The sequence below is a fragment of the Capricornis sumatraensis genome, chromosome 22 (genome assembly GCF_032405125.1).
Source record: "Capricornis sumatraensis isolate serow.1 chromosome 22, serow.2, whole genome shotgun sequence".
Lineage (NCBI taxonomy): Eukaryota > Metazoa > Chordata > Mammalia > Artiodactyla > Bovidae > Capricornis > Capricornis sumatraensis.
The window spans coordinates 13,816,908-13,844,765 of NC_091090.1; the positions used below are offsets into that span (position 1 = coordinate 13,816,908).

Sequence of the window (27,858 nt, forward strand, 5' to 3'; positions counted from 1 at the left end):
TTAACGATGGCTGCTTTTTGCTGTGTATTTAATCTGACCCTCATTTTGCCATGGGCCTCAACCTTTAAGTACCCTTTTTCATGGTTCTGAAAGGAATGGTTCCTGTGTCTGGAGTATACAAGGCTTAAGGCAGCCCTCACATACCGCATAACTGAAATTCTTCCATTTCATACACTTAAGTCAGTTTTCCCATAAGCTAGTTTAGGGGGTGGTGGAAAGAAGGTGTTGTTTGAACATAGCGATACAGGAACTTTGCATTCCAAACCTTTAAGGTTTGTTTGCTTTTTCCCTCCCTTATATAATATTTACCTTAACTTCAAAAACAGTTACTAGTAATATCACAAAATGATGGAAACAGCATTGCTGCGCAAGCTAGTGGGATGGCATCTGGCTATTTGAGAACTGCAAGAGCTGCCATTGCTTTGTGACTGACCGTAGTCATTATTGTGCTTCAAGAGATTCTGCTGTGATTGAGGTCCTCTCCTTTCAGGGACTATAACCTTTCCTGGAATCTTCCCCTACCTCCTGCTGGAGGAGGAATATTCCCATTCACCTCTGGGTAGGTACATATAGTTGCTGTTGTTGAATGGGGATTATTTTTTCCATCTCTTACAACAGATACAAGGGGAAATACTCTTAGATAACCTTAAACTGTGAGGCTTTGCTAAGTGGCTATACTTGGGATGTGAACTTTCTTCCTTATTATCTGTAAATTTCAGCCTTATCCAGTATCTCATATTGCAATAGGTATAGCTCCTATAACCACTTAAAAAGCTTCCTCTGGAGCTATGTATTTTTGTTTATTTGGTTTTCCCTGCAGTTTTTGGTCAAGATTTAGCCTGAGTCTTACAGCGTTTCTTTGTGGAATGTACCACTGAAGTGTCTTCTCCACTAGCTAAGTACATGTTTAAAGCCACAAGTTTTAATGCTAGACACTAAAATTCAGATTTGCCCAACTTTGTGTGTCTGTCTCCCCTACTCAGGGTGCTAACCAGAACTGGAATCTTTACTGACACGCTCAGGAAAGCTTCAAAAGAGAAAAGCTTCAGAACCCCTCTCCTTATGGCACTGAATGATAGAGAGGAAAGAACTCTTGGGGATTGCCCATTGCCAATTATATTACAGTAGCCTTATTACTGCTAATCACTGTCAATAAAAAGTCACTCCATTCCCCTCTTCTTGAGGAAAACAATGAGAATGTATCCAATGAACTGGAATATTGGTCAGTATTGAGAAATTTTAATGTTGCAATATCTAATCAAACCTTGAGTGTACTGGTTCTGTGAACCACCTGAAAAAAGCAAATTAAACTTATTAAACAGTATTGGTTCTGGTGTATCTGTTTATAGGAATTGAAACACATAGGCATTTACATTGTTTTTAAGTGCTTTAAGTATTCTTTTATGAGATACAATCTTAATGGTTCTAGTAGGGATGAGGCAGGCTCCAACTTTCACAAAAAATCCCAGACAAGTTTTATCTGGATACCAGCAAACTTCTCCCCATCCCAACCAGCTAGACAGAAAAAGAAAATACACACACGGCAAGTTGGAAAACAGCTTTATTAATCATTCACCAGAATCCATAGAAGAATCCTAAACGTTTATAGGGTCACTGTTCCACTGCTGCTGCTGTCACTGTGTCCTTTCTCGTAGAGTATCACAGGCCAAGCTTCTGACTGTTTCATTTACTTAAAACCAGATGTAAAGAAACAACACAAGTCACAGCAACTTCAGGCTTCAATGTGAAACCATCAAACCATCTTGAACAGGTTTTCTTTCTGAAAGCAGCATTCCTGTCCAGAAGATGCTTAAGGCACACCAACCTTTCTTCTTCCAACTAGCCAGTAATAGTTAAATGCCTCAGATGCCCTCAGAGGTCCCGATATTTAGTCAAAGCAAGTACGAAACAGGGTGCCTGCTACCTTCTAGGTGTAATGAATTATCAGTTTTGAGAAAGACATTGAAATCATCATGGAATCCTTAGAGGACTGAGATACCAAAGCACCAGTGCAGAGTCTCATGCAATAGGAGGTCCGGAAGCAGGGCTTCGTTCTTCAGTACCAGGCCCTTCTAGACTCTGGTCTAGAAGAAGATGATTTTTTTGTGCTTTGAGTTGGGAATTTGCCCCTTCGACTTTAACCTCCGAACAGCCTCCCTCATGTGTTTGGGTTGCAGCGGTGGCATTTCTCCCCACTTCTCACACACATCCAGTGCTAAACAGAGGACAAGGAGAAGAGTTTCATTATCACACAAGAGTTTATCACAATCCTTTTGAGTCCTATAATTCTCATTAACTCCTCTTAAAGGTACTAAAGAAACAAACCAAGATCTTTTCCCTTCTTCAGAGAATGCTTTAAAATGCATCATTTAGCTTTGCCATGATACCCCACATCAGGCTTTATCACAGGCAACAGTTTAAAACACAGCTTCTCCTTGAAAGAATAAATATTTCACCAGTTAGAAATTAGCAGTGAGTAGCAGCCAGGTTCTTTACTTGATGGACAGAGAGCAGTTCCCACGGGATCGTAACATCAGGGACAACTACTCACGATATCACACTGGTCAGCCCCAATCATGACTTTCTTTGTATCTCTACTTTTGGGAGCAGAAATGAACAAAGTCCATTGGAGAAAAATACCGTCTACTTCTGTCACCCTGGGCTGAGGACAAGAATCAGGAAGGGAGACTTCCAAGGTGTTTCCAGACCTCCTAGTATTGAAACTTTCAAGGAATAATGAATTCAATACATGCTCTCCTGAACATAAGGCTCTTGCCTTGGCCAACTTCTAGTGTAAATGGCAACTACCACTGGGACCTCATAAGTTCCTCAGTATATATATCCTTGGAAATAAGACCACCACAGGCTCAATCCAGTATTTAGACCAATACCACTCACCTTCTTCTACCACCTCCCCGACGAAAACTTTGGAAATACCAGACATAGCAATAACAACATTCTGAGACACAGAGGTGCCTGTGATGGACTGGATCAGCTTGAAAGAAGGACAAAAGACTGTGATTAAGGAGGTAGTCAAGGACTGGCTTTGGAACATAACACCCACAAGCGCTCCGCACTAAGAGTTCACTCAGGGCTTGATGCTGAAATTGACACCAGTAAAACAAGGTTTCAGGTGTATAGTGGCCTATTTGTCGAGAATATAAAACTACAACTGGTCAGACTATTGAGGGGCATATATTTTTATTTTCCTGCCTAAATGTTCCACCTACTTGCCTAACACTTCACTGCAAAATGTCAATGGATACAGCTCTTGAGCCCTGTTCAGTTCTCATGGCTCATGGAAATGAGTGTGATAGTCCATCCTTACCCTCTTAATGGCTGCCTTAGGGAAAGCTGACCGGCGATACATTTCATAACGGTTCAGCTGCTCCTCAGAAAAAGAAGAAACCAGGATTCTAGACAAAGATTCAGGTAATTAAGTTCACTTATAACAATGAATACTTAAGATATACATATTATTCTGTCAATAAAACCAAGTCTCAGACATTAAAAAAATTAATTTTTCAAGGGACCAATAGTATTTATGAGGAATGAGGAGAAAGTATTTCTATTACTCGACAACAGGTGAAACTTAAGTTCCTTTCTTACTTCACTAAGAACAAAAACAATGTTGGGTTACTGAATCACAGTATAGAGATTATGTTTTCAGCAGTAGGCTCTCTCTTCCCATAATGCTACCTCACTACATTTCACATGATACACATTTTGCAAAAAACAGATAAAGAAAAAAAAAACAGATAAAGAAATTAAAAAGCATGGTGTTAGTGACGGTGGGAAGACACAAATTCATACATGCTGGTAGAGTGTGGGTGGAACAACCTTTTTGGGGAATCTGAAAATACAAATGATTAATCCTTTGAAAACATTCATATTGTTTAAACTACCAATTACACCTCCAGTGGTTTATTTTAGAAAGTATACGGACAAGTATGCAAAGATGTGCTCCAAGATGTTGGTCATAATGTCAAAAGAAAAACAAAACCACTGCAGAGGTAGATTACACTGTATTCTAGTTCATCCACATAATAAAATACACTGTGGCCGTTAAAAATGACAATTTACAGACATGAAAATATTTATATATATCAAACATTAAACTATATCTGAAAAGGTATATACACAAATATATGCCCTGGGTAAACTCTGGGTGGTGGGATTATAAGTAATTATTTTTTCTATTTTTCTGTATTTTCTGAATTATTTGCAACGAATTCATACTATTTTTACAATCAGAAAACATAATGAAAACAGGTTACAAACAGTATTTAACATCTTTGAAATTAATTTTATTTACAGATAAATATATGTAAAGAAAATATCTTGGTGAATATATGTCAAAATGTTAACTGTGATACTTTCAAATCCTAAAAGATGATGCTGTGAAAGTGCTGCACTCAATATGCCAGCAAATTTGGAAAACTCAGCAGTGGCCACAGGACTGGAAAAGGTCAGTTTTCATTTCAATCCCAAAGAAAGGCAATGCCAAAGAATGCTTAAACTACTGTACAATTGCACTCATCTCACATGATAGTAAAGTAATGCTCAAGATTCTCCAAGCCAGGCTTCAAAAGTACTCTGAACTTCCAGATGTTCAAGATGGTTTTAGAAAAGGCAGAGAAACTGGAGATCAAATTGCCAGCATCTGGTGGATTATTGAAAAAGCAAGAGAGTTCCAGGGAAACATCTATTTCTGCTTTATTGACTATGCCAAAGCCTTTGACTGTGTGGATTACCACATATTGTACAAAATTCAAGAGATGGGAATACCAGACCACCTGACCTGCCTCTTGAGAAACCTGTATGCAGGTGAGGAAGCAACAGTTAGAACTGGACATGGAACAACAGACTGGTTCCAAATAGGAAAAGGAGTATGTCAAGGCTGTTTATTGTTACCCTGCTTATTTAACTTCTATGCAGAGTACATCATGAGAAACGCTGGGCTGGATGATGCACAAGCTGAAATCAAGACTGATGGGAGAAACATCAATAACCTCAGATATGCAGATATCACCACCCTTATGGCAGAAAGCAAAGAAGAACTAAAGAGCCTCTTGATGAAAGTGAAAGAGGACAGTGAAAAAGCTGGCTTAAAGCTCAACATTCAGAAAACGAAGATCATGGCATCTGGTCCCATCACTTCATGGCAAATAGATAGGGAAACAATGGAAATAGTGACAGACTTTATTTTCTTGGGCTCCAAAATCACTGCAGATGGTGACTGCAGCCATGAAATTAAGACGCTTACTCCTTAGAAGAAAAGTTATGACCAACCTAGACAGCATATTAAAAAGCAGAGACATTACTTTGCCAACAAAGGTCCATCTAGTCAAGGCTATGGTTTTTCCAGTAGTCATGTATGGATGTGAGAGTTGGACTATAAGGAAAGCTGAGTGCCGAAGAATTGATGCGTTTGAACTGTGGTGTTGGAGAAGACTCTTGAGAGTCCCTTGGACTGCAAGGAGATGCAACCAGTCCTGAATATTCATTGGAAGGACTGATGCTGAAGCTGAAACTCCAATACCTTGGCCACCTGATGTGAAGAACTGTCTCATTTGAAAAGACCCTGATTCTGGGAAAGATTGAAGGCGGGAGGAGAAGGGGATGACAGAGGCTGAGATGGTTGGATGGCATCACTGACTCAATGGACATGAGTTTGAGTAAACTCCAGGAGTTGGTGATGGACAGGGAGGCCTGGCATGCTGCAGTCCTTAGGGTTGCAAAGAATAGGACATGACTGAGTGACTGAACTGAAAGTGATATACATTTTACTTAACCATAACATAATATTGATATATTAATTATCTTAGTTTGAGTTTAAAAACGTAAATTTTAAGGCCAAGAAAAATGTATTAACTACGTGGTCAGTTTAGAGCTTTGAAAAGGGAGAGATCAGAAAACTGACTTACTGCATCTTTTGAATCTCATCTTCATCCACTTTCTGCTTCTTCTCTTTCTTCTCTTTGGCATCTATTTTCAGTTTTTTGGCTGCAGGAGTAAGTAATGAGTCTTCCCTTTCAACTGCTGTTAAATCTGCAATATCCTGACTCTTGAGCTAAGAAGATAAAAGAAACCCTTTATATATACGGCCTACTTTACAGACTTGAGTAAGGCAAAAAGACATTGTTCTCATTACAACACAACAAATTCTCTTATTTCCGCAGTGTTTTGGTTCCAGGCATTGGCTGTACCATCAAAGATAAGATATCCTATCTCTACTAAAGGAGTTTACAGCCCAGCAGGGGAAAGAAAAGCTGCTAAATAGTCCAGTTTTCCAGGTTACCTATGCTCCTAGTTTCAGTATCTGTTTACATAGGCACGGTAATGCCAAGGATCTGGAAAACCACACTCCCCTTGAGCCCACTCTTCTGACCTCATTCTTTATTTATTTGGCTGCCTGGGGTCTTAGTTGCGGCTTGTGGAATCTTTCACGTGGTGCGGACTCCCTAGTTGTGGCATGAGGGCTCCAGGGCACGCAGGCTTCAGGAGTTGCGGCACGCGGGCTTGGTTGCTCCCACACATGTGGGATCTTAATTCCCCAACCAGGGATGGAACCCACATCCCCTGGGTTACCAAGGAAGATTTTCAACCACTGGACCACCAGGGAAGTCACTGACCTCAGTCTTTAGAGGGGATATAAGAAAACTTCTCTCCATACAACCAGCTCTTTTTCATCTAAACCTATGGATTTCTTTACCAATGATGAGTCCATGTGGAAAAAGGGCACCTTCTCATCAAAGCAGCGTTTCTTTGAATTTGGAACTTTTAAGTGAGCTTCTCCCACGTGTAGTGCTCTTTTCTTCTTTCCAATTCTACTGTATCAAGCAAATATTTATTTCCCATTACTAGACTGAGAACTTTTTTTTTTGGCCTTGCTGTGTGGCTTGTGGGATCTTAGTTCCCTGACCTGGGATTGAACCTGGGCCCCTTGCAGTGAGTGTAGAGTCCTAACCATTGGAATTCCCTAGACTGAAATTTTTTTGAAGGTTTGTCTCTTATTATTATCCCTCTTTGCATAAACATTTAACATTGTTTTATTCACATGATATGTTTAATAAAGACAGCAAAACCCCCTCAAAATCCAAACTTCATCCCCTCCAACTTAACATAGAATCTAAGGATATGACAAACCTCATTAATGAGATTTAACTTCTGTTTTCCTTAAAGAGGAACTCACATTTAAATTCATATGGGAATATGAGAAGTAGGTGAGAGTGAAGGCAGTAAATCTTTTAACAACTTTTTCAACTTCTCTGGTTATTGATATATATGAATTTTCTAACCTTTTTGTGGTTCAATTTTGATGATTTACATTATCCTTAAAAATGAGCCATTTATCTTGAATTTTCAAAATTAGTCTAAACTTGAAATTAAATTTTCTTAAAGCATAAAGATCTCCAAATCAGTGCCTATAAACACTGCAAATAAGCAGGTCTTAATTTTATTGTTTCTTACAGTTTTTAAACTAACTCATTAATATCTATTTTCAATCCCTATTAACTCCTCGCTTTTACATTTTTCTGGTTTATCTTTTTTCTGGTTTCTTGAGGTGGGTGCTTATTTTCAGCATCTCTTTGTAAAACTATGTAAGACAATGACTTTTTCTTTAAATAAAATTTTGGTTAAATCCAATAGGATTTAATGTTAATTTCTTTAATCCAAAGCTATTTAGAAATTAGTTTAAAATGTCCAGGTGTTAGTTTCTTGGAGGGAGTGGGACAAACTCTGTGTTGTTAATTTCAGGTTCTATTGCACTGTACTTCAACCAGTCCATTCTGAAGGAGATCAACTCTGGGATTTCTTTGGAAGGAATGGTGCTAAAGCTGAAACTCCAGTACTTTGGCCACCTCATGCGAAGAGTTGACTCACTGGAAAAGACTCTGATGTTGGGAGGGATTGGGGGCAGGAGGAGAAGGGGATGACAGAGGACCCCATTCATGGGGTCGCAAAGAGTTGGACACGACTGAGCGACTGAACTGAACTGAACAGAATATGATGTTATGATTTTTACTTTTAAGAATTTATGCTTTTCTTTGTGGTTGGTATATGATCCATTTAAAAAAGTATTTCAGAAATATTAAAAATTTTTTATCTTCTAGGTGCATATTTCTTCATATAGTGAGCTCTTTACTGAACTAAGCTAATTATTACTCAAATTCTTTCTGTCCTTGAGATCTGTTTTTAAAGTTCCTTCTTAAAGTAGTTTTGTCCCATTTTTCTTAAAGTTCTTAATTTTATATATTTTGATACAACTTTATGCTCTGAAAGGCAGTTTCCATTTAATCCAATGTCTTCTCCCATAAGCTCACACTTAAATTCAAACAGGAATTACAGTTCCAAGACCTCAAGACTCTATTTTTAGAAAGATTTTATTTTTGGGGGCTCCAAAATCACTGCAGATGGTGACTGCAGCCATGAAATTAAAAGACACTTACTCCTTGGAAAAATAGTTATGACCAACCTAGACAGCGTATCGAAAAGCAGAGACATTATTTTGCCAACAAAGGTCCGTCTAGTCAAGGCTATGTTTTTTCCAGTAGTCATGTATGGATGTGAGAGTTGGACTGTGAAGAAGGCTGAGCTCCGAAGAATTGATGCTTTTGAACTGTGGTGTTGGAGAAGACTCTTGAGAGTCCCTTGGACTGCAAGGAGATCCAACCAGTCCATTCTAAAGGAGATCAGCCCTGGGTGTTCTTTGGAAGGAATGATGCTGAAGCTGAAACTCCAGTACTTTGGCCACCTCATGGGAAGAGTTGACTCATTGGAAAAGACTCTGATGCTGGGAAGGATTGGGGGCAGGAGGAGAAGGGGACGACAGAGGATGAGATGGCTGGATGGCATCACTGACTCAATGGACATGAGTTTGAGTCAACTCCGGGAGATGGTGATGGACAGGGAGGCCTGGTGTGCTGCGATTCACGGGGTTGCTAAGAGTCGGACACAACTGAGCGACTGAACTGAACTGAAGGCTTTAAGATTCTGGTCTTCTGACTGATACTCAGAGAAGCAACACTGCCGAACACTTGGGATAGCAGTTTGGTGCTATAGAAACTCTTGGACATTAGCACCCAGATCACTGGTAGCAGTTAAATGTCCCAAGAGGAGGAGAACATGACTAAATTACTACCTCAAAGTCTCCCTTTAACGACTCAGCCTATAATGACAAAGTTATGCTTAAGCAATATCTCAGAAATCATAATATTGAGGTGAAAGGGGTATTAGGAATCCTGGGTTCTAGCTTTTGCCCTCCGTTTCAATGTCGATTGGCATCGACCCCAATTTCCTCACCAGGAAAACCAAGAAGCTATTTGAAATTCCCTTGGCAGTGGCTTTTTAAAGTCTTCATTGATTTGTTACATTACTGCTTCTGTTTAATGTTTTGGTTTTTTGGCTGCGAGGCAATGGGATCTTCGCTCCCCAACCAGGGATGAAACACGCACAGCCTGCATTGGAAAGTGAAGTCCTGACCACTGGATCGCTAGAGAAGTCCCCTCTTTGAAGCAGCTTTAACGCCTAAGGGCAGTGATTAAAAATTCTGACCTAATGGTTGAGTTACTTACTGGAACTCAGACGGCTCTAAGGTTTCCTCTCCTTTCTTACCCCAACTCTGCGACTGTATATCTAAAGGGTTATGGTGAGCTCGACTGTCTTAGCTTGGGAGGGACCAAATAGGAGGCCTGTCGGGCGAGAAGTGACACATGCTACTCCGGCCTCATCGACACATCTCTCCCTACCTCGCCTTCTTCAGCGGCGGCCTCTTTCAATTCCCCGTCTCCGTCACCGTCGGTTTCCTCCGGGATTCCGTCCGTATCCGTAACCCTGGGGCCCCCAGGAGCCGCCGTCGTCTCCTCTGATTCCCCGGTCTCTCCACCTTTTTCCGTGGGCGATTCGCAGGCATTATCCATCGCGGCTAGAACCTGGGAGAGGAGAACGCGCCCCAGTCGGACTCCCGAGCTCAGGACGCCGCGCAGACCCGCGGCTCCGCAGCTTACTTCCGGTCGTCGCGCTGCGATGACATCACCAACACCGCTGCTCCGAGGGGTCATTTAGAGACGCGCCCAGAGGGTTGCAGGGCTTCGGTTTACTTCTTATTTGGTGGCGGTGCGGAGAGGGAAAGTTGAGGGTACGGAAATCAGTTTGTGGATTTTCTACCTTGAGAAGCCCGCATTTGTAAAGGAGGGCTTTGTTGTTTAATGAAGGGCTCCTTTTTCTTTCCGTCCTTCTCAAAGCACAACCTGTTAACGCCTTCCTAATCTGCTTTCCTCAGAGGAAAGTTTGCGGACAGGAGAAAACTCCATCCCTTGTTCGCCCTTGTGGAAAGCAGCTCCCGGGCAAACGCAGACAGGAACTCAACCTTGTACGCGTTCAGTTGGACCTCAGAGGCTTGTGTTAACATGGAATTGTCAGCATTTCTCTTTTGTTCCTCAAGCACCTAAAAACAGTCGTACAGCTTGAACTGAATTTATCCAATTTGATTACTAACTCCACAACTACTGAGCGCCTTTTTCGAGCCAGAAACAGCCCTAGTACCAGAAGCAAAACAGGCAGTTTCTGCCGAATTGCATATTTCCCAATTCACCAGTACTCGAGATCAGAGTCGGTTTTACAAATCTGACCTTTAATGTCAGTTTGGTTCATATCGGTAAAAAATAAGAGGAAACAGGGCTTCCCTGGCAGTTCAGTTGTTAGAACTCTGCGTTTCCATTGCAACGGGGCGATGGTTCGATTGGGGAGCTAAGGTCCTCCATGGTGGGGCGAGGGGGAGGGCAGTAAAAAAAAAAAAAAAAAAAGAGGAAACAAATCCTAAAGGGAGGGAAGTCTTTTCTTTGACTGTTTCGCTTTAACGAGCCATTTCAAGGATTGGGAGCATGAAGTGGGGTTATACTCCCTTTTAAAATTCTCCTCTCTTTCCTCATGAAGTGCGGAGGCGGGCACTTTATTCACATTTTTAATCACTAGGTTCCTAAACCCATGACATATTTATGGTGCAGAGGGAATGGGCTTGCAAATGTGGGTGCGCGTTACCACACTTCTCTTTGTTTCTACACTGCCTGGATGAATTACCGTATTTCCTGTCTTGCGAGTTCCCAAAACCTCTGGAGAAGGAGAGCACTTCGTGGGGCTCGGACAGGTGGACCGCGCTCGTCACCTCCCACTTGTACAGCGGGTGACCCCACGACGCATCCCTCTTGCCCGGGAAGGCTTATGAGGGCGCAGCCGGGTCCACTCGGGGCAGACCGCAGCCACCTGCTCTGGCCCGCGCGGCCCCGCCCAGCTAGGTGGGCACGGGGGCGGGGCGCGGGGGCGCGGTGACGCGTGACGCCGGATCCCGGAAGTGACGCGCCCCTGAGGGACAAGGCGGGGGGAGGGGGGTGGTGTCCCCGGCCGGCTCGGGGGGTGCGTTGCCCGGAGACAGAAAGTTTGGGAGCCAGAACGGGTTCGGCAGCGGCCCAGGGAACGGGGTCCAGGAGGCGGCGGCCCTGGGGATGGGGAAGGAGCAGGAGCTGCTGGAGGCGGCCCGCACCGGACACCTCCCGGCCGTGGAGAAGCTGCTGTCCGGGAAGCGGCTCTCCTCAGGCTTCGGGGGCGGCGGCGGCGGCGGCGGCTCTGGAGGCGGTAGCGGCGGCGGCGGCGGCGGCTCTGGAGGCGGCGGCGGCGGTCTTGGCTCCTCGAGCCATGCCCTGTCCAGTCTGCTCAGGTAGGTAGCGCTCCGGGTCCGGGTAGCTCTTGGAGATCCCCCCTTCCCCCGCCCGTCGCCTGGGTCCCCGGAGAGACTGGGGCTCCGGAGACCCTGGCGGGCTGGGTTTGCTAGGTTTCCCGGGGAGAGGGCAGGCGGCCCGAGGGGCGAGGGGCGCCGGTGCGGGTCCGCGCGGCGTCGGGCTGTCCTCATCTCCCGTCCTTACCGGGCTGCGAAGAATAGTGGGAGTGCCCAGGTTGCAGTCTCCGCCGCATGGCATAGCCCGGGCTTCACCGTCGGGTGCCAGCTGTTGTATCTCACAAGCCACTTTAGGGGGGAAAAGATGTATATTTTGAATCTCCCTCATCTCCTGCAGAAACTCCCCACGCCTTGGAGAATCGCGCGGTTCCCCTCTGGAAGAAATTCTCTCGATTCCATTCTTTGGGGAACTTGGAACCTTCCACCAGGCTCTGCAGGACGTGGCTTTTGTTGTTTATATTAAAATCGTCTCTAGGTTTATCACGTTCAAAGTGTTCTTTGAGTCCCTCTTGTGCTTGAAGCTTAAATTCCAGTTCCTTGTAGTGAACCTCACTGGATTAGTCTGTTAAGTGGCAGATGCAGGGTTCATCAATCAGGGGGTTTATTCATCAAAAAATAAAGCGTTAGAAAGACTTGTTTAGGACACTGAGGAGTGCTTTAAACTTTTCCAAGGTCTGTTGTTAAACACTTGAATCTGGAGCTGTAAGGATTGAGAGGAAAAGGTCGTTTTTTGTGTGGCTTGGAGGGGATTGGAGGTGCTTTGTCAGTGTGAGTAAAATGTGATGTTTCAGCAGCACTTTCATAGCCGGTTTTCTTTTCCTTCCTTGTTCTTTTGAGGTTTTTAAGAAGTGGAAGTTCACTTAGAAATGGTTTCATTTGCTTTTGTTCCCCATTAGTTTATGTAACTTCAGTTTGAGTGAGCTTGGACCAAAGAAGCCTAAGGCTCTATTAAATTGTTAGGTATTAATCACTGAGTACAAAGCCAGGCCTATACAGGAGGATACTAAAAAGCAGTCTAAGGGAAGAACGCTCCCAGGGAGTTCTTTAGGGGAGGCAAAAATCAGTACTGTTTGTGGCAATTTCTACAGCTCCCTAGGACAATGCTGTCACATAATTAGTACTCAAGATTTGTTGAATAAATACAAGTATTAATTAGGGAATGACACATTTCTACATAAACTGATGGTGGTACTCACTGTTAGTAGTTCAAAAAAATGAGACGTTACTTTGGGATGGGATGAGGTGGAGATGAGGAGGGGGACTTCAGCTGATGTGAGGGATGTGAGGATTTGGGTAGGTGACGCACAGTGAGAGCATTCCAGGTGGGCCACCATTGTCAGGGGCACAGCGGTCTCCTTTGTGCTAGTGGGCCACTAGAAGAGCTTTCTGCCCAGAGCTTCAAGTGGTTGGGTATGATAAAAGGAAATAATGGACAGCTGTACTGCCATCTTTCAGAGTGATTTAGTCGTTCTTTATTTTTCTGATTCTTGTATCAGTGCCTGACACAGGTGTTCAGTAAATGTACTTTGAATGCGTAATTTGGGTTTGGAATTTTACCTGGATTACTTAGATATTTCTGCACTTCTGATGTCTGTGAGATGAGAGAAAGGCCATACCGGTTTGGAGGTGCCTGTCTCTTATGCATTGAAGGCTACAGCATTTGTGTGCCAGAGATAGCTTATTCTCTAGTATATCCTCCTGAAGTGAGAAACTTTCACGTATCTCCTGCCTTCAAGTACAGGTCAGGTTACTCTTAGCTCTCTCACTCAGGGACTGTTGACATTTTGCTGAGAATTTAGCGCCTTGTAGTTAAGCAAGACTAGAAAATCTTTGTTGATATTTATTTATTTATTTTTTACTTTGGGTTTCATGCTAATATGTCCAGTTTCTATAGTAAAGAGTGGATGGCTTGTGTAAGAGAGCTTGCTCCTTCTGACCTGCTCCGGTATCTGTTACCCAGGTGGTAGATGGTCTCAGAGCTGCCCTGGTGTCTTGTCCCTGTGACTCCTGCGGGCAGGGAGGACCTGCAGGCACTAGTTACACTAGGTGTGTCATTAATTAGACATGACTCTGGTTCAGCCTATTGAAGGATTTCTGAGAAAATGAAAGCATGCATTTAGATAATCCCTAGGTCAGCACGTCCTCTCTTTTTAGGTTTTGAAATAGCAGAGGGTAGATCTCCTGTGTCTACACTCCCAGCTCAAGGACCCTGGGTTGTTTAGTGAGAGCCCTGGAGTCATAGCTTCAGATCTGGCCCTTGCATTAGCTGCCGTATCCTACCCCACCAGTACTGTCAGTTGCGACCGACATTTGTCCAGCTGTTTGAGTGACCAAGGAAAGCTGGCGGGAATAGGAGCTCACAGCTGCAGTGGATAGAAATGTTCCAGGTCACACATAAGTTTGTCTCATCTGTTTATGATGCAGTCCCTTCCCCATCCCCATTCCACAAAGGCTCTGTGCTTATCCTTAAGCTACAGAATGCCTCTTCTCTCACCCCATCCCTGTTCTCGTATACTGCTTGGGCTTAGGTCTTAACTTCTCAAAGCCCTCCCTAATGACCCTAATACACACAGATCTCTCAGGCTTCCACTTTGGAACCCCTTATCTGCAGTGACTGGTAGTGCATCCAGTCATACTTTGCTTGTCTTGATTTCACAGTTTATTGCTTTACATATTGTAACCCTCGGGCTTCCCTGGTGGCTCAGCAGTTAAGAATCTGCCTGCCAAGCAGGAGATGCAGGTTCGATCCCTGGGTCAGGAAGATCCCCCGGAGAAAGAAATGGCAACCCACTCCAGTATTCTTGCCTGGGATTTGGTTCTCCCCAAATGTCAGAAGATATGACAGAGTTATTGCTTTTAAGAAAGGATTCTTGATATTTATTTGAGGAATTCAGACTGAAAAAAAAGAGTGGCTACCCTAACTGTTCTATTGAAATGGGCTTTTCAACCAGAAAATGGATCTGTAACTTGGAAATTGCAGTGACATGACAATTTTTTTTCATGCTGACCCTTTTACTTTTGCCTTCCTCTGTGCCAGATTTCTTTTGAATATGCCTATTTTGAGCTAGATGATTTTAACATCCTGAGGAGGAGAGCAATGCTGTCCATGTAAGGATGTTGAAAGGGCGGGCTTAGAAGCAGGAACTCATGGATTTGTGTGATCTAAGTTCCTGCTCTTCTAAGAGAAAGCAAAAACAAAATAACAAAAATCCCACAACTGTTTACTGCTGTAGCAGTTTTCTGGATATTCTACTAAACCTCTTAATTAATTAAAAAATGGTTTTTACACAGTGGGGACTTTCCAGGTGCCTCAGTTAGTAAAGAATCCACCTGTCAGTGGAGGAGACACAGGAAACATAGGTTCCATCCCTGGGTCAGGAAGATCCCCTGGAGAAGGAAATGGCAACCCGCTCCAGTATTCTTGCTTGGGAAATCCTATGGACAGAGGAGCCTGGTGGGCTACAGTCTATGGGGTTGCAAAGAGTCAGACACGACTTAGCAACTGAGCATGTACTTTTTACACAGGGAGCTCAACCCAGTGCTCTGTGACCACCTTGAGGGGCAGGATGGGAGTAGCTAGGAGCGAGGTTCAGGAGGGAGGGGACATACGTGTACTTACGGCTGATTCACATTGTCATGCGGCAGGAACCAGTACAACACTGTGAAGCAGTTATCCTCCAATTACACATAAATGGAAAAAAAAAAGGTTTTTAAGGAACTTCTTAGAATACTTATTTAAGTATAATTTTATTCACATGGCAGCCCTTTTTCCTTTCCTTTGAAATTACTTTACATTTTTGCTTTCTCTAAAGCAGAATGTGGTTCCCCTGTTAAAAAACAAAACGAAAAAGGTGGTATGCCTGGGAATGACTGTAGTGTGGTTACAAACATCTCAAGCATGCCTAATTCTTACAGTGAGTAAGGCATCTCCTGGTAGTAAAAAAGGATTTAATAGAAGTTTAATAAGTCAGAGATCTCCCTTTTCCTTACTTCTCTGGTTGAAATTCAGTTTTGAGTGTCTTAGTTATATAAATTAGAGACCGGAAACAGGTCAAACAGCCTTGTGAAGAATTTGGTTTGTATCCAGTCAGCTTCAGCATATTCACTTGTCCTGGGAGGTTATGGTCCCAGTGAAAGTTGTGTCTTTGGCCAGAAAAATCCCTTCAGAAGATTCTTCCCCGGACCCCACCCTCCTTGGTTTGTCCACTCAAACAGCTGTGACTTTTGGTTTTCAAAAGGAAGTTAAGCTATTTCTACCCTAGTCTTCAGTAGGGAAAGTAAATTATTAGGTTTTATAGCCCAGAGACACCAAGGAAACCCCAAAAGTAGATGGTGGAGGGTTTGTTCTTGGAAATGTCAGTCTCTCCTGTGGGCAGGAACTGGGTCTGTCTTGGAGAGCCCTCAGAAAATGTTCCCCACACTGATTTCCAGAGGATTACTGGGAGATTTTTTGTGGTATAGAAAATTATATTGTTGTATTCATAGAACATCTTCACATAACTTTGGTGAGGTTAGAGTTAGTGGTAGTAATACTAGAAATTATATGGTATGGCTTCATATTTATCCTTTCTCAGTAATTTGTAGATCAAGTTTGTTTAGTTTACAAATCAAAAAAGTTTTTAAAACAGTTGTCTCTGCTTTACTTGTGATGTTATTACCACTATTAAAAACAGTGAAGATGTTCTAAGAAGTAGAGCTGCCTTCTGACTTAGCCGGTGAGAGTTTCAGCATGGTAGCTATGGGGTCAGGCTCAGACCCAGCTCTGCCTTGTGAGGCAGGCAGATTACTTAACCTCTCTGAGCATCTGTGTCTCCATGTTTACTGGGTTGGCCAAAAGATTCCTTTGGGTTTTTCTGTAAGATGTTACGGAAACACTCAAATGAACCTTTTGGCCGACCTAATAGAATGGGCCCAGGATAGTACCTACTTTCTGAAGCAGCATCTCAATGAGCTAAGATATTAAGACACATAATGCCTGGCTCTTGCCAAGAGCTTGGTAAACCTGGGCTACTACAGTCATTTGATGGGAGCCCAGTGCTTGCCACCTTTGAGAGATCTGGAATGATAATTCTGTGTTGTTGTTGTTGTTGTTTTTTAATGTTTCCATTTAAAGATTTATAGTAATTGATATAGCAGAGGCTCCCAGCATTTTCAAATATGAGGTAATGGTGGCAAAGTTACAAACTGATATAGACTCACAATCACTTGTCTGAAATCTTGGGGCTTAGAATCCAGAATTTGGGGGTTGTGGAAGATACTGACCCCCTACTGGAATCTGGGGCAGCACTCTGAAACATTATATTTTTGCAGTGAAACCTGTTAATATTCACACTAAATGGGATAACTGTGAAGCTGCTCCATGTCAGTTTTGTATCTAAACAAATTTGCCAGTAACTTTTGTTTTCAGAACTAACTTTTGTTTTCAGAACTAAACTTTTGTTTTCAGAACTTTTTGGTTTTTTCAATTGTAAATGAGGAATTATGGATCTCTGCCTTTATTGCAGAAAAATTGCTAGCCACAGTAAAAGCACAAAGAAGAAAATCCTCTTTAGTTCTACTAGAGAAATTAGCTCTTGTAATTTTGATGAACATACTTTGGTCTTTTTTCTATGCACCTTTTTTTCCCCCACAAATGGACATTGTTCTGTATGTGCTTTGTCTCAGATTTCTCCTTAATATATTGTGAACGTTTTACCATCATTTTCTCATCCCCTCAACCTCATTTGAAATGGGTAAGTGGTATTCCATAGTGTGTATGAACTGTAATTTATTTAATCCCTTCCCTGCCATTAGGTACAAGTTTGCTATTAGTTTTCTGCTGTTGGAATAACACTGTGATGTACATCCTTGCAGATAAGTTTTTGTGCATGCTCGTGCTTATGACATTTTATATTCTCAGTAGGATAGTAGATGTAATTTGAGTATTTAACCACTGCAAAAATCACATATGTGCAGCTGAATTTGAGGACTCATAATAATTCTTAGGCTCCTTACATCTCTTGGGTCCCTCTGATTAGAAAGTAATGTACTGATCTATGGCTTCTAAATGCTAGTTATGTTTAGAAAGTTACCTTTGTGCAGGCATAGAATTTTTAATAGTCAGGTTGGGGCCTCTTGGGTCCTTTCTTAGAGGCAAAATGTTTAGAAGAGGGCCATTAATACACTCCGAGCAGAATGGACAAAATCCATTTTGTTTCTGCCATTTATTGTGGGACATTTCAGACGTACAGAAGTCCAGAGACTTATTTATTTATTTTGACTTGAAGCTTATGGGATCTTAGTTCCCCAACCAGAGATTGAACATAGGCCCTTGGCAGTGAGTACAAAGTGCTAACTAGTGGACTGCCAGGGAATTCCTGAAAATATTTTGTTTTATATTATTGGTTTGTTCAAATCTACGTTCAAACAAGGTCTATGCATTGCATTTGGTTGGAATGTCTCATTACTGTCTTTAAACCTTTGGGTTTCATCTCTGTCATTTTTTTCATTCCAGTTTACTTGTTGAAGAAGAAAATTGTTTTTGTCAGTTTTTGACAAAAAATTCATTTGTCTGTTTACCAGAGCCTGGGTTTTGCCGATTGCGTCTCTGAGGTATCTTTCAGCTCGTTCATCTGTTCCCTGTGTTTCCTACGAGCTGGAAGCCAGATCCTGGTTTAGTCTGATTCAGGTTGATTTTCTGGCAGGATTTCTTCCTATTGGGTTTCATGTATGTCCCTCTGTTTAGGCTTCTTTTTTTGCAATGTTGGCATCCATTGACAATCATGGTCTATAGCCCTGATTTAGAATTTGCAAAGTGGTGGTGTTTTCATTTTTATGTTACCATCTTCATTTATTGACTGAAATTCTTTCTGGAGAGAAACTTTATAGAGAAACCTCATGTTATTAACTGCTTCGTTACCCTGAGGTACAGTTCGTGCAGAAAAGATGGATTAAATGCTTGATTCTTTCCCCTTGTTTACCGGTTTTCAAATCAGGTTGCATTCTGAGTAGTCTTCAGAGGTGTCCAGTGAGTTTCTTGTGAATAGCCATTATGAATGCACAGACTTAAGCATATTTGTGCCTCAGTAATAACCTTTCTAAAATGTGCTCTGAGACTTTAGATTTTGACAATTTCACCAAGTAAAGCCCTTGAATTGGTTTGTGATGAAGTGGTGTGTTTGTTGTGTGTTGTGTGTGTACTTTAGTTGAGTGCTATGTCTACTCAGTGTCCCCCAGTTGTGCTGGTTCTTCTGGTCACTTGCAAATCAAGCATTAGAATCTTCGAGTCTGGATTAGATCATCTGACTTTTAATTTTTTTTTTAAGTTTTCCACTGGCCATACTTGGCCCTATAAGTTAGAAAGCCTTAAAAAGATACTCTAGGGACTTGAATAACCAAATTTCTTTAGATCGTAATTATGGAAGACCCACTAAGACTGGTGTTTTCCCACCAGCTTTATGGTGTGACTCTAGATAAGAATCTGTGTCAAGGTGAGTTGTTACTTATTCAGTCTCATGTTACTCTGAATATATTTCATGGTGTCACACTTTTTTAGTATAAGCATTGAATAATCAGGTCTTGTCATTGATTTCTTAGTTATTGCATTTAGAGCTCCCACTCAGGTCTGATTTTGAGTTCCTGTACTGCCATCTGTATATATATATATATATATTTTTTGGTTTGGAGCTCAGCTGTATATGCAAGCCTTTCTTTGTTTTATTTTATCCCTTGGTTTTATGTGTTTGGAGTAGGGGTGGGAGGTCAGGGTCAGGATCCTTCTGCTTTGGCACAGATTCCCCCTTTGACCAGCCATGCAAATGCTACATGTGTAGCCTCAATTTAAAAGTGATAAAAGCAGCACATAGAACCACTTATTTGTTTCTCTTTTTGACAGTTGTTGGGACAGTCAGGGTTCTACTTCAAAGAGATCTTGGCCTCTGTTAGGCAGTGACAGCATCCAGCTCCTTCATACTGGCTTCACAGCACTTTCATGTTGGGCTCTCAGATTCTTTAAAGAGCGATGAAAAATGAAAACAGAAGTAAGAGAAGAAATATATTAGACTTCATTTACTGAGAAAGGAAAATCTATCTTAAAACACTTGAGCTTCATAGCGCCAAGGAGTTTAACACTTGAGTCGCCAGTGTGTGATTCTCACAAGACAGAAGCTGTCGCTCTGCCTCCGTGGATGGGGTCCGTCCTCTGTTGGGGCCGAGTGACGACTTGATGTGGTGTCTGTGCAGAACAGTCTTTTCCTTTACTTGCCTGGGGTATGTCCCGTGAATGATAATACCAGTATCAGCACTGATTGAACATTCACTGATACTGGATTAGTAACATTAATTTCGAGGGCATTAATAAGTGCTTTTAGATAGCATATTCAAAAGCAGAGATATTACTTTGCCAACTGAGGTCTGTATAGTCAAGGCTATGGTTTTTCCAGTAGCTATGTATGAATGTGAGAGTTGGACTGTGAAGAAGGCTGAGCACTGAGGAATTGATGCTTTTGAACTGTGGTGTTGGAGAAGACTCTTGAGAGTCCCTTGGACTGCAGGGAGATCCAACCAGTCCATCCTAAAGGAGATCAGCCCTGGGATTTCTTTGGAAGGAATGATGCTGAAGCTGAAACTCCAGTACTTTGGCCACCTCATGCGAAGAGTTAACTCACTGGGGAAGACTTTGATGCTGGGAGGGATTGGGGGCAGGAGGAGAAGCGGAGGACAGAGGATGAGATGGCTGGCTGGCATCACGGACTCGATGGACGTGAGTCTGAGTGAACTCCGGGAGATGGTGATGGACAGGGAGGCCTGGCGTGCTGCGATTCATGGGGTCGCAAAGAGTCGGACGCGACTGAACTGAACTGAACTGAATAAGTGCTTGTCCTTACTAAGATTAAGAAAGTAAAATTTTTTATTATTGTCCCTCCTTTTGTTCATCTTGTACCTTTCAGCTTTGCATGTGTGAAGTCAGATCTTCTAATTGGGATTCTTTTCAGCCACAGCAAAAGCTTAAAAATCTCAGAGGTTTAAATTTTATTAATTAAAAAAAAATTGGAAACTCACTCTTCTCACCTGTGAAAAATTAGAAACAGTGGTGCTTTTACTTAAGATATCAGATATTTAGAAAACAGAAGTGAGTTTATTTGGAGATGGTGCTTTATGTAACCTTGGGAGGATGCTTCTTTTTTGGCTGCTCCTCACAGCTTACATAGACTCTTAATTCCTTGCCCAGGGATTGAACCCAGGCCCCAGCAGTAAGACTGCCAAGTCCTAACCATTGACCATCAGGGAGTTTCCAGAAAGACTCATCTTAAAGGGAGTTTCTGTCTGTATCCCAGCTCTTCTTGTCTGAGTGAACCAACTTGTTGACTCTGTTTTCCTTTCACCTGAAATAAGCCTTCATTCTGATTTCTTTTCAGTCTCCTTTAAACAGTCCATTTCTCAAATAATTTTTCCTTTTGAATTATAGACCTGCTTCTGAGGAGTCCAATGGCCAGAGGAGGTTTCAGAACAGATCATTTTAGGACTGTTGACCTGGAAGCTTCCTAGACTTCTGTGGGTTTGTCTTCAGCTCTTTGCTGGAGCCCAGCCCTGGCTTTGTTGATTCCTGTTAGTGTCATGTTCCCTACTTGTCTTCTGATCCAGCTTGATTTTGGATCCTGGTTCTATCTGGTGGTCTGATTCTTGCTTCTTCAGGTTGCCCCGCAGCCCTGATAAAACTCCAGTGAAAGCCCAGTCCAGATTGCAGGATTTGAGGTAGTTCACTCACAGGTTAATTCAGAACTGTAGCTCTAGACTCTGGGCTAGGGGGTTGTACATGATGCGGGGAGAGAGTTTCGTTTCTTGAGCCCTTAATACTTTGCTCGGCCTGTGCCTGGAACTTCACATCTCTCTTTTCTCAGTCTATCTTCACATCGTATCTGCTGGATAATTGTCATTATCCCCCGTTACAGATGAAGTAGCGGAGATTCAGGGAGAAGTTAAAGTGACCTGCTCAGGGCCACACGGAGGAGGGCAGAGCCAGGAGTCTGACTCCCCAGACTGTTGCTGATAAAAGCACTGAGTTTGACCGCTTGGAGAATTTGAGTGTCTTCGGATATGATTCACACTACCCCTTATTCTCTTTCGGTAAAGTTTTACCAAAGAAGATTAATTAAGGATTTATTTATTTTAATTTAGTAGTTGCTTTGATAACCCTTTTTGTCATCCTCAGTTCTTAAGCACTTTACAAATATTAGCTCATTTTGTCTTCATAACAACACTTTAGGGAAGGCACTAGAAATATTGCCATCTTACTGATGAAACCGAAGTAGGGAGCCGTCAAGTAACTTGCCCACGATAGTGACTGGGAGGTGCTGGGGCTTGGTTCCCAGCCGGGGCAGACTGGCTGCGGAGTCCTTAGTTTTGGCCTTCATGCAATTGGGGCAATTTCTTCCTTTTAGTAAGCGGGTAACACAAAATCCTTTGAACACTTTGACTACATAAAGTGAGATGGTTATTATAAAGTCATTGGCAATCTCCTTGGAATGTAAGAAAGTTAGATGAAGGGAATGTCTTCAGACTTACACCAAATAATATATTAGTTTAGAAGATAGAGGGGAAGCCCTGCAACTCATGAAGAAGAAAAAACCTCCTATATTGCTTTCCTCAAACTTTCCTTCTAGAAAATTCTCATCTTCCTCTCAAGCATGTTAATACATTCCTGAATTTCACCTCAGAAAATTCAGGACCCTCCCTTTCCCCACCAAATTTTAAAGTGATAAAGAATTGTTTTGGACACTTCAGTACCACTGAGTATCTGATGTACCACGGAGTCCACGGTGTGTGCAAGAGAAGTAAATCTAAACAGTTGGCAAGAAACTAGAGGCCTGTGTATTTGAAATTATTTTCAGCTGTGGTTACCTGTTCTACTTTTTTTTTTTTTTAACAATTCTTTCCCTTTCCCCTCCCTTATTAGCGGTTGATGAACAGATTTTACATTCCCAAACAATAATTAGTTTGTCCATAAAATGATTTTCAGAAAGTGTTATCTGGCTGGGTCAAATGATTTTTGATAGTAGCTTGAAGCCTGGGGTTATGGGATAGGTAATATTACTTCCATAATCCTTGGTGCTTTAATCTTCACAATCCTGTGATATTGGTATCAGTGGTGATTTTTCTGATAAGAAAGTTTTAAGTGACTTGCCTAAGGCCAAGATTTTCCATTTTCAAGGCCTGTAGAGTCTATTTTATGTGGAGATCGTGGCTGCCAAGCACAGGTCTGAGTCTCCAGGTTGTAGACGTAGAAGGAAAAGATAGTATTTCTAGCTAAGTAGTTCTGAAATCAACTATGGTTCCTGTATTACTTTTTATCTGTTACAAATGAAAATGCCTCAGGTGTTGAAATTGGCAGAGATTCCAGATTTGTTACTTTTTAATCTCTTGCTCTCTCCATAATTATATGTTTAAGACCTCTGGTGGAGAATAGTTTTCTTGCTAGTCACTTTTTTTTTTTTTTTTTTTTTTTGGTCTTACTAGTCACTCTTATCGGTAGCCCTTACATCATCTTTAACAGACCCAGAACAGACTTTCAGAAAGGTTTTAAAGTGAATGATCAAGGGTTCAGTGTTTCCTTTTCAAATTTAACAGTTTTTTCTTTCTTGAAGAAAGAGTGTATACAAAATCAGAATCCAGTACTTTTACTTAAGTTTTTTCAACCATCTTCAGTTTTTTCAGACAGATAGGGCTCTTTTTTCAGACAGATAGGGCTCTTTTTTCAGATGTCTTTTCTTTAACCATCATGATCTGTTAGAGTCATTGTCTTTAGTGACCATCATTTCTGTTTACTTCTCTCTTTAATATTTATTCTTTAGTCAACTATATATATCTGAAAAAATGTGAATATTGAATAATAATGTAATAATCACCATTATTGCCATATATATGTGTGTGTGTATTTTTTTAAACACTTCCTATGCCCAAGGTATTATCTCATTTCTTTCTGCTGATAAAATAATGAAGTCAGTGTCTTGACTTCACATGCATCTGGCTGGCATCAGGTTTCCTTATTATCAGGTACTGGAACTTGTAAGATTTTGACACTGATGGGCTTAACCTACTGCTTTTTAACATTATTTTGATTGCGATTCACATTGGTTTTAATGTGTTTAATTTGTTTTTCATTGCTCACTTTGTATTTATACTAATAAGCTAGGATTGGTCTTTGGGTTCAGTGTGGCCACCTGGGTTTGAGTGAAACAAAATCTAAGCCTTGTCTTTCCCTCCTTCACTGATTTTGATGTTAGCCTTGTATTTGATCTGTAGATACCCAGACAAAATCTTTACATCAAGCCTTATGTTCTTGTCTAGGTCTGTTTAGAATCCTGGGGTCTGGAAAGCACATAGCTCTCTTAGTTTTATCCTTTAGTCAGTCTCTCCATGCTTGAACTCCGCAGGGAAGGGGACACAGGTTAGACAGAGAAATCCGTCTTCAGGGAATGTCGTCCTTCCTCCTGCAGAGTGCCTGCTGCCTCTGGGGAGGGGCACGGGAGAGCAGGCCTCTCGGGGCCCTTCTGCCTTGGGTCACCTCAGCCATTCTCTTGCTGTATGCTCTTGGGAACGTTTTCTACTTCTTTTACACCTCAGTTTCCTATCCATGGGGTGAGGGGAGAAGGCAGTGTTTGTAGTGCTTCCTGGCAGAGGTCCCAAGGAAGGTGCTTCTGCACATCTTAAAGCAGCTGCAGAGACCGACTGGGGAAATGACCCACTGCCTTACTGCACTCTTACTGTGCGCCAGGGACTGGGCAGCCTTTTTTTTTTTTTTTTAATTTTTAAACTTTTAATTTTGTATTGAAGTATAGCTGATTAACAAACAATGTTTTGATAGTTTCAGGTGAACAGCAAAGGGACTTAGCCATACGTATATACACGTGTCCGTTGTCCTCCAAACTCCCCTCCCGTCCAGGCTGCCACCTAACATTGAGCAGGGTTCCATGTGGTATATGGTAGGGCTTGTTGGCTGTCCACTGTAAATATAGCAACGTGTGCATGTCCTTACCAAACTCCCTAACTGTCCCTTCCCCCCATCCTTCCCCCTTGGCAGCCATAAGTTTGTTCTCTAAGTCTATGAGTCTGTTTCTGTTGTGTAGATAAAGTTCATCTGTATAATTTCTTTTTTAGATTTGGGCAGTCTTTTCTGTACCGTGCCCCACAGGGGAGTCAGGAGAAGTGGAAGCCCGTCGCCTCATCTGTGTGAATGTGCCAGTGGGCTACTGCTCTTTCTGTCCTTGAAGCTTTCATAAACAGATTCATTCCTGTATGTCAGGCATGCTGCTGTAGAAGATATTTAGAAATACAAAATTTGTCAAATTCTTCTAAGAAGTTGACTTGATTAGAGTGATGACAAAATGATCCTGTGATCTCCCTGGAGAAATGGTTGATTCCAGGACTGGGGCAGGGAGAATAAAAAAGACTGGTATGTCAAGAGAACACAGAGGCCAACCTGAAAGAGCTGTCAGTGACCAAAGCTGGAACAATTTGAACAACAAAATCAAAAGCCGTAGTAACAGATTATGAGCCAAAGAATAAAATAGACATCCATGAGTTATGATACAAATGATTGAATAAATAAATAAATGGGACAGAGAGTTCTTCTTTTCAGAAGAATTCCAATTAATAAATGTAGAAGTAATGAGAGGAATAGAAAATCACCATTAGCACACCACAGTAATAATTGCTGTAGGCAAGATCGACCAGTGAAGTTAACATTAGTGGGTGAAAGTTTAGGGAGAAACAGAGTATTTGCATGACCCTAAAGTATCTTCCAAAATATTTATTAATTACTGTGATGATTTCAACCCACATCCACATATTCTTTGAAAGTCTTGTTTCCTGAGGAGGGAGTTTAATTCTGCTCCTCTTGGATTTGGGCTGGACTTAGAGCCTGGTTTCCAAATAATAGAGTGTGGAGAGGGGAAACAGTGATTTTACAGTGGAAGCGCTTGGCATATACCGCCTTAACCCAGAGGTCAATGTTAACATTATCAGTCACATTGATATCACTTACCCCCCGATAGGATGGGATGAGAAGGGCACTTCACTTCCTGCGTTCTTTCCGCCAAATCCATCACTCCCTGTAACAATGGAAAAACAAGACAAATTTAAACTGAAGAACAGTCAGAAGATACCTGACTAGTATTTTTTAAGAATGACAGGGTTGTGAAAGATAAGGAAAGATCGAGGAACTGTCATAGACCGGAGATTAAGGAATTATGTCCACTAAATGTAAAGTGGGTCAGGAAGAGGCCACAAGTGTAAAAACATTGTAAATCAACTATATTTCAACTGGGAAAAAAAAAAAAACCTGGGGAAATCTGCATAAAGCCTGTAGTTTAGTTTTCCTTATTTATCAGCTGTGCTGGGTCTTTGCTGTTGTGTGGGGTTTCTCTAGTTTTGGAGAACGGGGCTCCTCTGTAGTTGGGGTGTGCGCGCTTCTCCCTGCAGCAGCTCTCTTGTGGAGCGCTACGTCTAGGTGCCCAGGCTTCAGTAGTTGTGGCTTATGGACTTAGTGGCTCCGTGGCATGTGGAATCTTCCCGGACCAGGGATCGAACCTGGGTCCCCTGGATTGGCAGGTGGACTCTTATCCATTGTGCCACCAGGGAAGTCTTGTAGTTTAGTTAATAGTATTATATCAGTGTTACTTCAGTTTGGATCAATGTACCAGGGTTATATAAGATGATAACATAAAGGGAAGCTGGGTGAAAGATACACAGGAGCTCTGTACTATCTTTGGAGCTCTTCTGTGAGCCTAAAATTATTTCAAGATAAAAAGGAAACACAAAAGGCACTATATTAGATAGTGGCTCTGGAGTCAAGTTCTCTGGTTTCAAGTCTTGCCTTTGCCACCTACCTATTAAGAGGCAATAGACAACTTTAATTTCTTTGCCTCAGTTTTCTCATCTGTAATAATAGTATCTTCCATAATAAGACTGAAGATTAAATGAAGTCATGCATGTAAAGTGCTGAGAACAGTGGCTGGAACACAGAAACGGCAGCTACCAGTAGTAATATTTATACAGAGGAAATCCAGCCATCTTTTAGGTGCTTGGACCTTTAGCCATGGATGTAGACAGTCTGAGCTGAAGGAGGGTGAGAGAAGATGGTAATGGACGAGGGTGTTCTGAAGACCCTTCTCCCAACTGTGTATACCTCTAGGAAGTGGGGCATGAGCTCTGCCCTTGAAGAAAGCCTCTAGGGGACGGGTGTAGGGAGGAGAGGGATCAGCCAGGGACAAAGGTAGAGAAGCTGCAGTGGGAACACCTGCCTGCTGAGCTGTCCAGGGGGAGTGGGGGCTGCATGTGGAGTCAGGGAAGAGGAGGCTAATCAGGCGAGTGGGCAGCAGCCTGGATGCTGGCTTGATGGACTTGAGTCTTGAGACCTGAGAGGAAGGATGTGAGACCGAGGAAGTGCGAGAGTGGGAGAGAATGCTTCAGAAAATTGTTTTAGCTCCAGCTGGATCGTGGCTGAACTTTGAGTATTTGTTGATTGAGAAACTGTTATAACAGAGTGACTCTGAAGTTAGTATCATTCTGAAATAAATGTTTTTATAAAGTAGGATAGTTTCTCTGTACCTTTGGACGTCATGATGCATGAGCGTGAGACATGTATCCTGCCTGCTGCCCATGCCTGGTGTACCAGTGCATTTGCTGGCCCTTTATGATAATATTGCAGCCTGGGGCTAAAAATAAGCCGTGGATGACCAGGAGCTTTCAGTGTGCAAAATGCTTTGACGTCAAACCTCACCGCTAGGGCTGTGTTCCTTCACAGGGGAGAGTGTTCTTCCTTTATTAGCTTACAAAATCTTTTGAAGTACGATTTACATCCAGTGAATACACAGATATTAAGTGTAAAGAGCAAAGTGTTTTCCTCATGTACACATCTATATAGTCATCACCAACATCAAGACACAGACCATTGCCAGCATTCCAGAAGGCTCTCATGTTCCCGACCAGCCAAAAATGCCCCTCCTTGAGATAACCACTGTTTTGACCTTTATCACCATAGGTTTTTGCTGGGACTGTGTTTCTTTTTCTCCATGGTACGCACCCAGGCCCATGAAGTACAGTGGGTTGGGAGCAGGGATGCGTCTACGTGTGCCAAACACTGCACT

At 42.2% G+C, this 27,858-nt stretch overlaps 2 protein-coding genes across 3 annotated transcripts in view; one reads left to right on the forward strand and one right to left on the reverse strand.

The window, feature by feature from the left end:
* Positions 1-1,590: 1,590 nt before the first annotated feature.
* Positions 1,591-9,983, reverse strand: TAF11 (TATA-box binding protein associated factor 11). 2 transcript variants are annotated; one of them, XM_068960698.1, is made up of 5 exons: positions 9,753-9,983; positions 5,928-6,073; positions 3,329-3,416; positions 2,899-2,995; positions 1,592-2,215 (listed from the first exon to the last, which is right to left on the reverse strand). In XM_068960698.1, the coding sequence occupies exons 1-5, from the start codon at positions 9,921-9,923 to the stop codon at positions 2,085-2,087; spliced, it is 633 nt and encodes a 210-aa protein (XP_068816799.1). In that variant the 5' UTR covers positions 9,924-9,983; the 3' UTR covers positions 1,592-2,084. The 2 variants fall into 2 exon arrangements, with proteins under 2 accessions (XP_068816800.1, XP_068816799.1); XM_068960699.1 differs by lacking the exon at positions 2,899-2,995 and having other exon boundaries at positions 1,591-2,215.
* Positions 9,984-11,504: 1,521 nt separating this feature from the next.
* The window catches only part of ANKS1A (ankyrin repeat and sterile alpha motif domain containing 1A), a 167,162-nt gene continuing 150,808 nt past the window's right edge, over positions 11,505-27,858 (forward strand). Inside the window, exon 1 of the mRNA XM_068960833.1 lies at positions 11,505-11,716. Coding sequence (XP_068816934.1) covers positions 11,505-11,716 — 212 coding nt within the window. The remainder of the gene's footprint in view (positions 11,717-27,858) is intronic.

Coding starts and splice junctions, on each gene's coding strand:
- TAF11 (XM_068960698.1), bottom strand. CDS start 9,923: ATGGATAATGCCTGCGAATCGCCCACGGAAAAAGGTGGAGAGACCGGG. Junction 3,417..5,927: donor GATGAGATTCAAAAGATGCA/GTAAGTCAGTTT, acceptor ATCTTTGTCTAG/AATCCTGGTTTCTTCTTTTT. Junction 2,216..2,898: donor CGGGGAGGTGGTAGAAGAAG/GTGAGTGGTATT, acceptor TCCTCTGTTTAG/CACTGGATGTGTGTGAGAAG.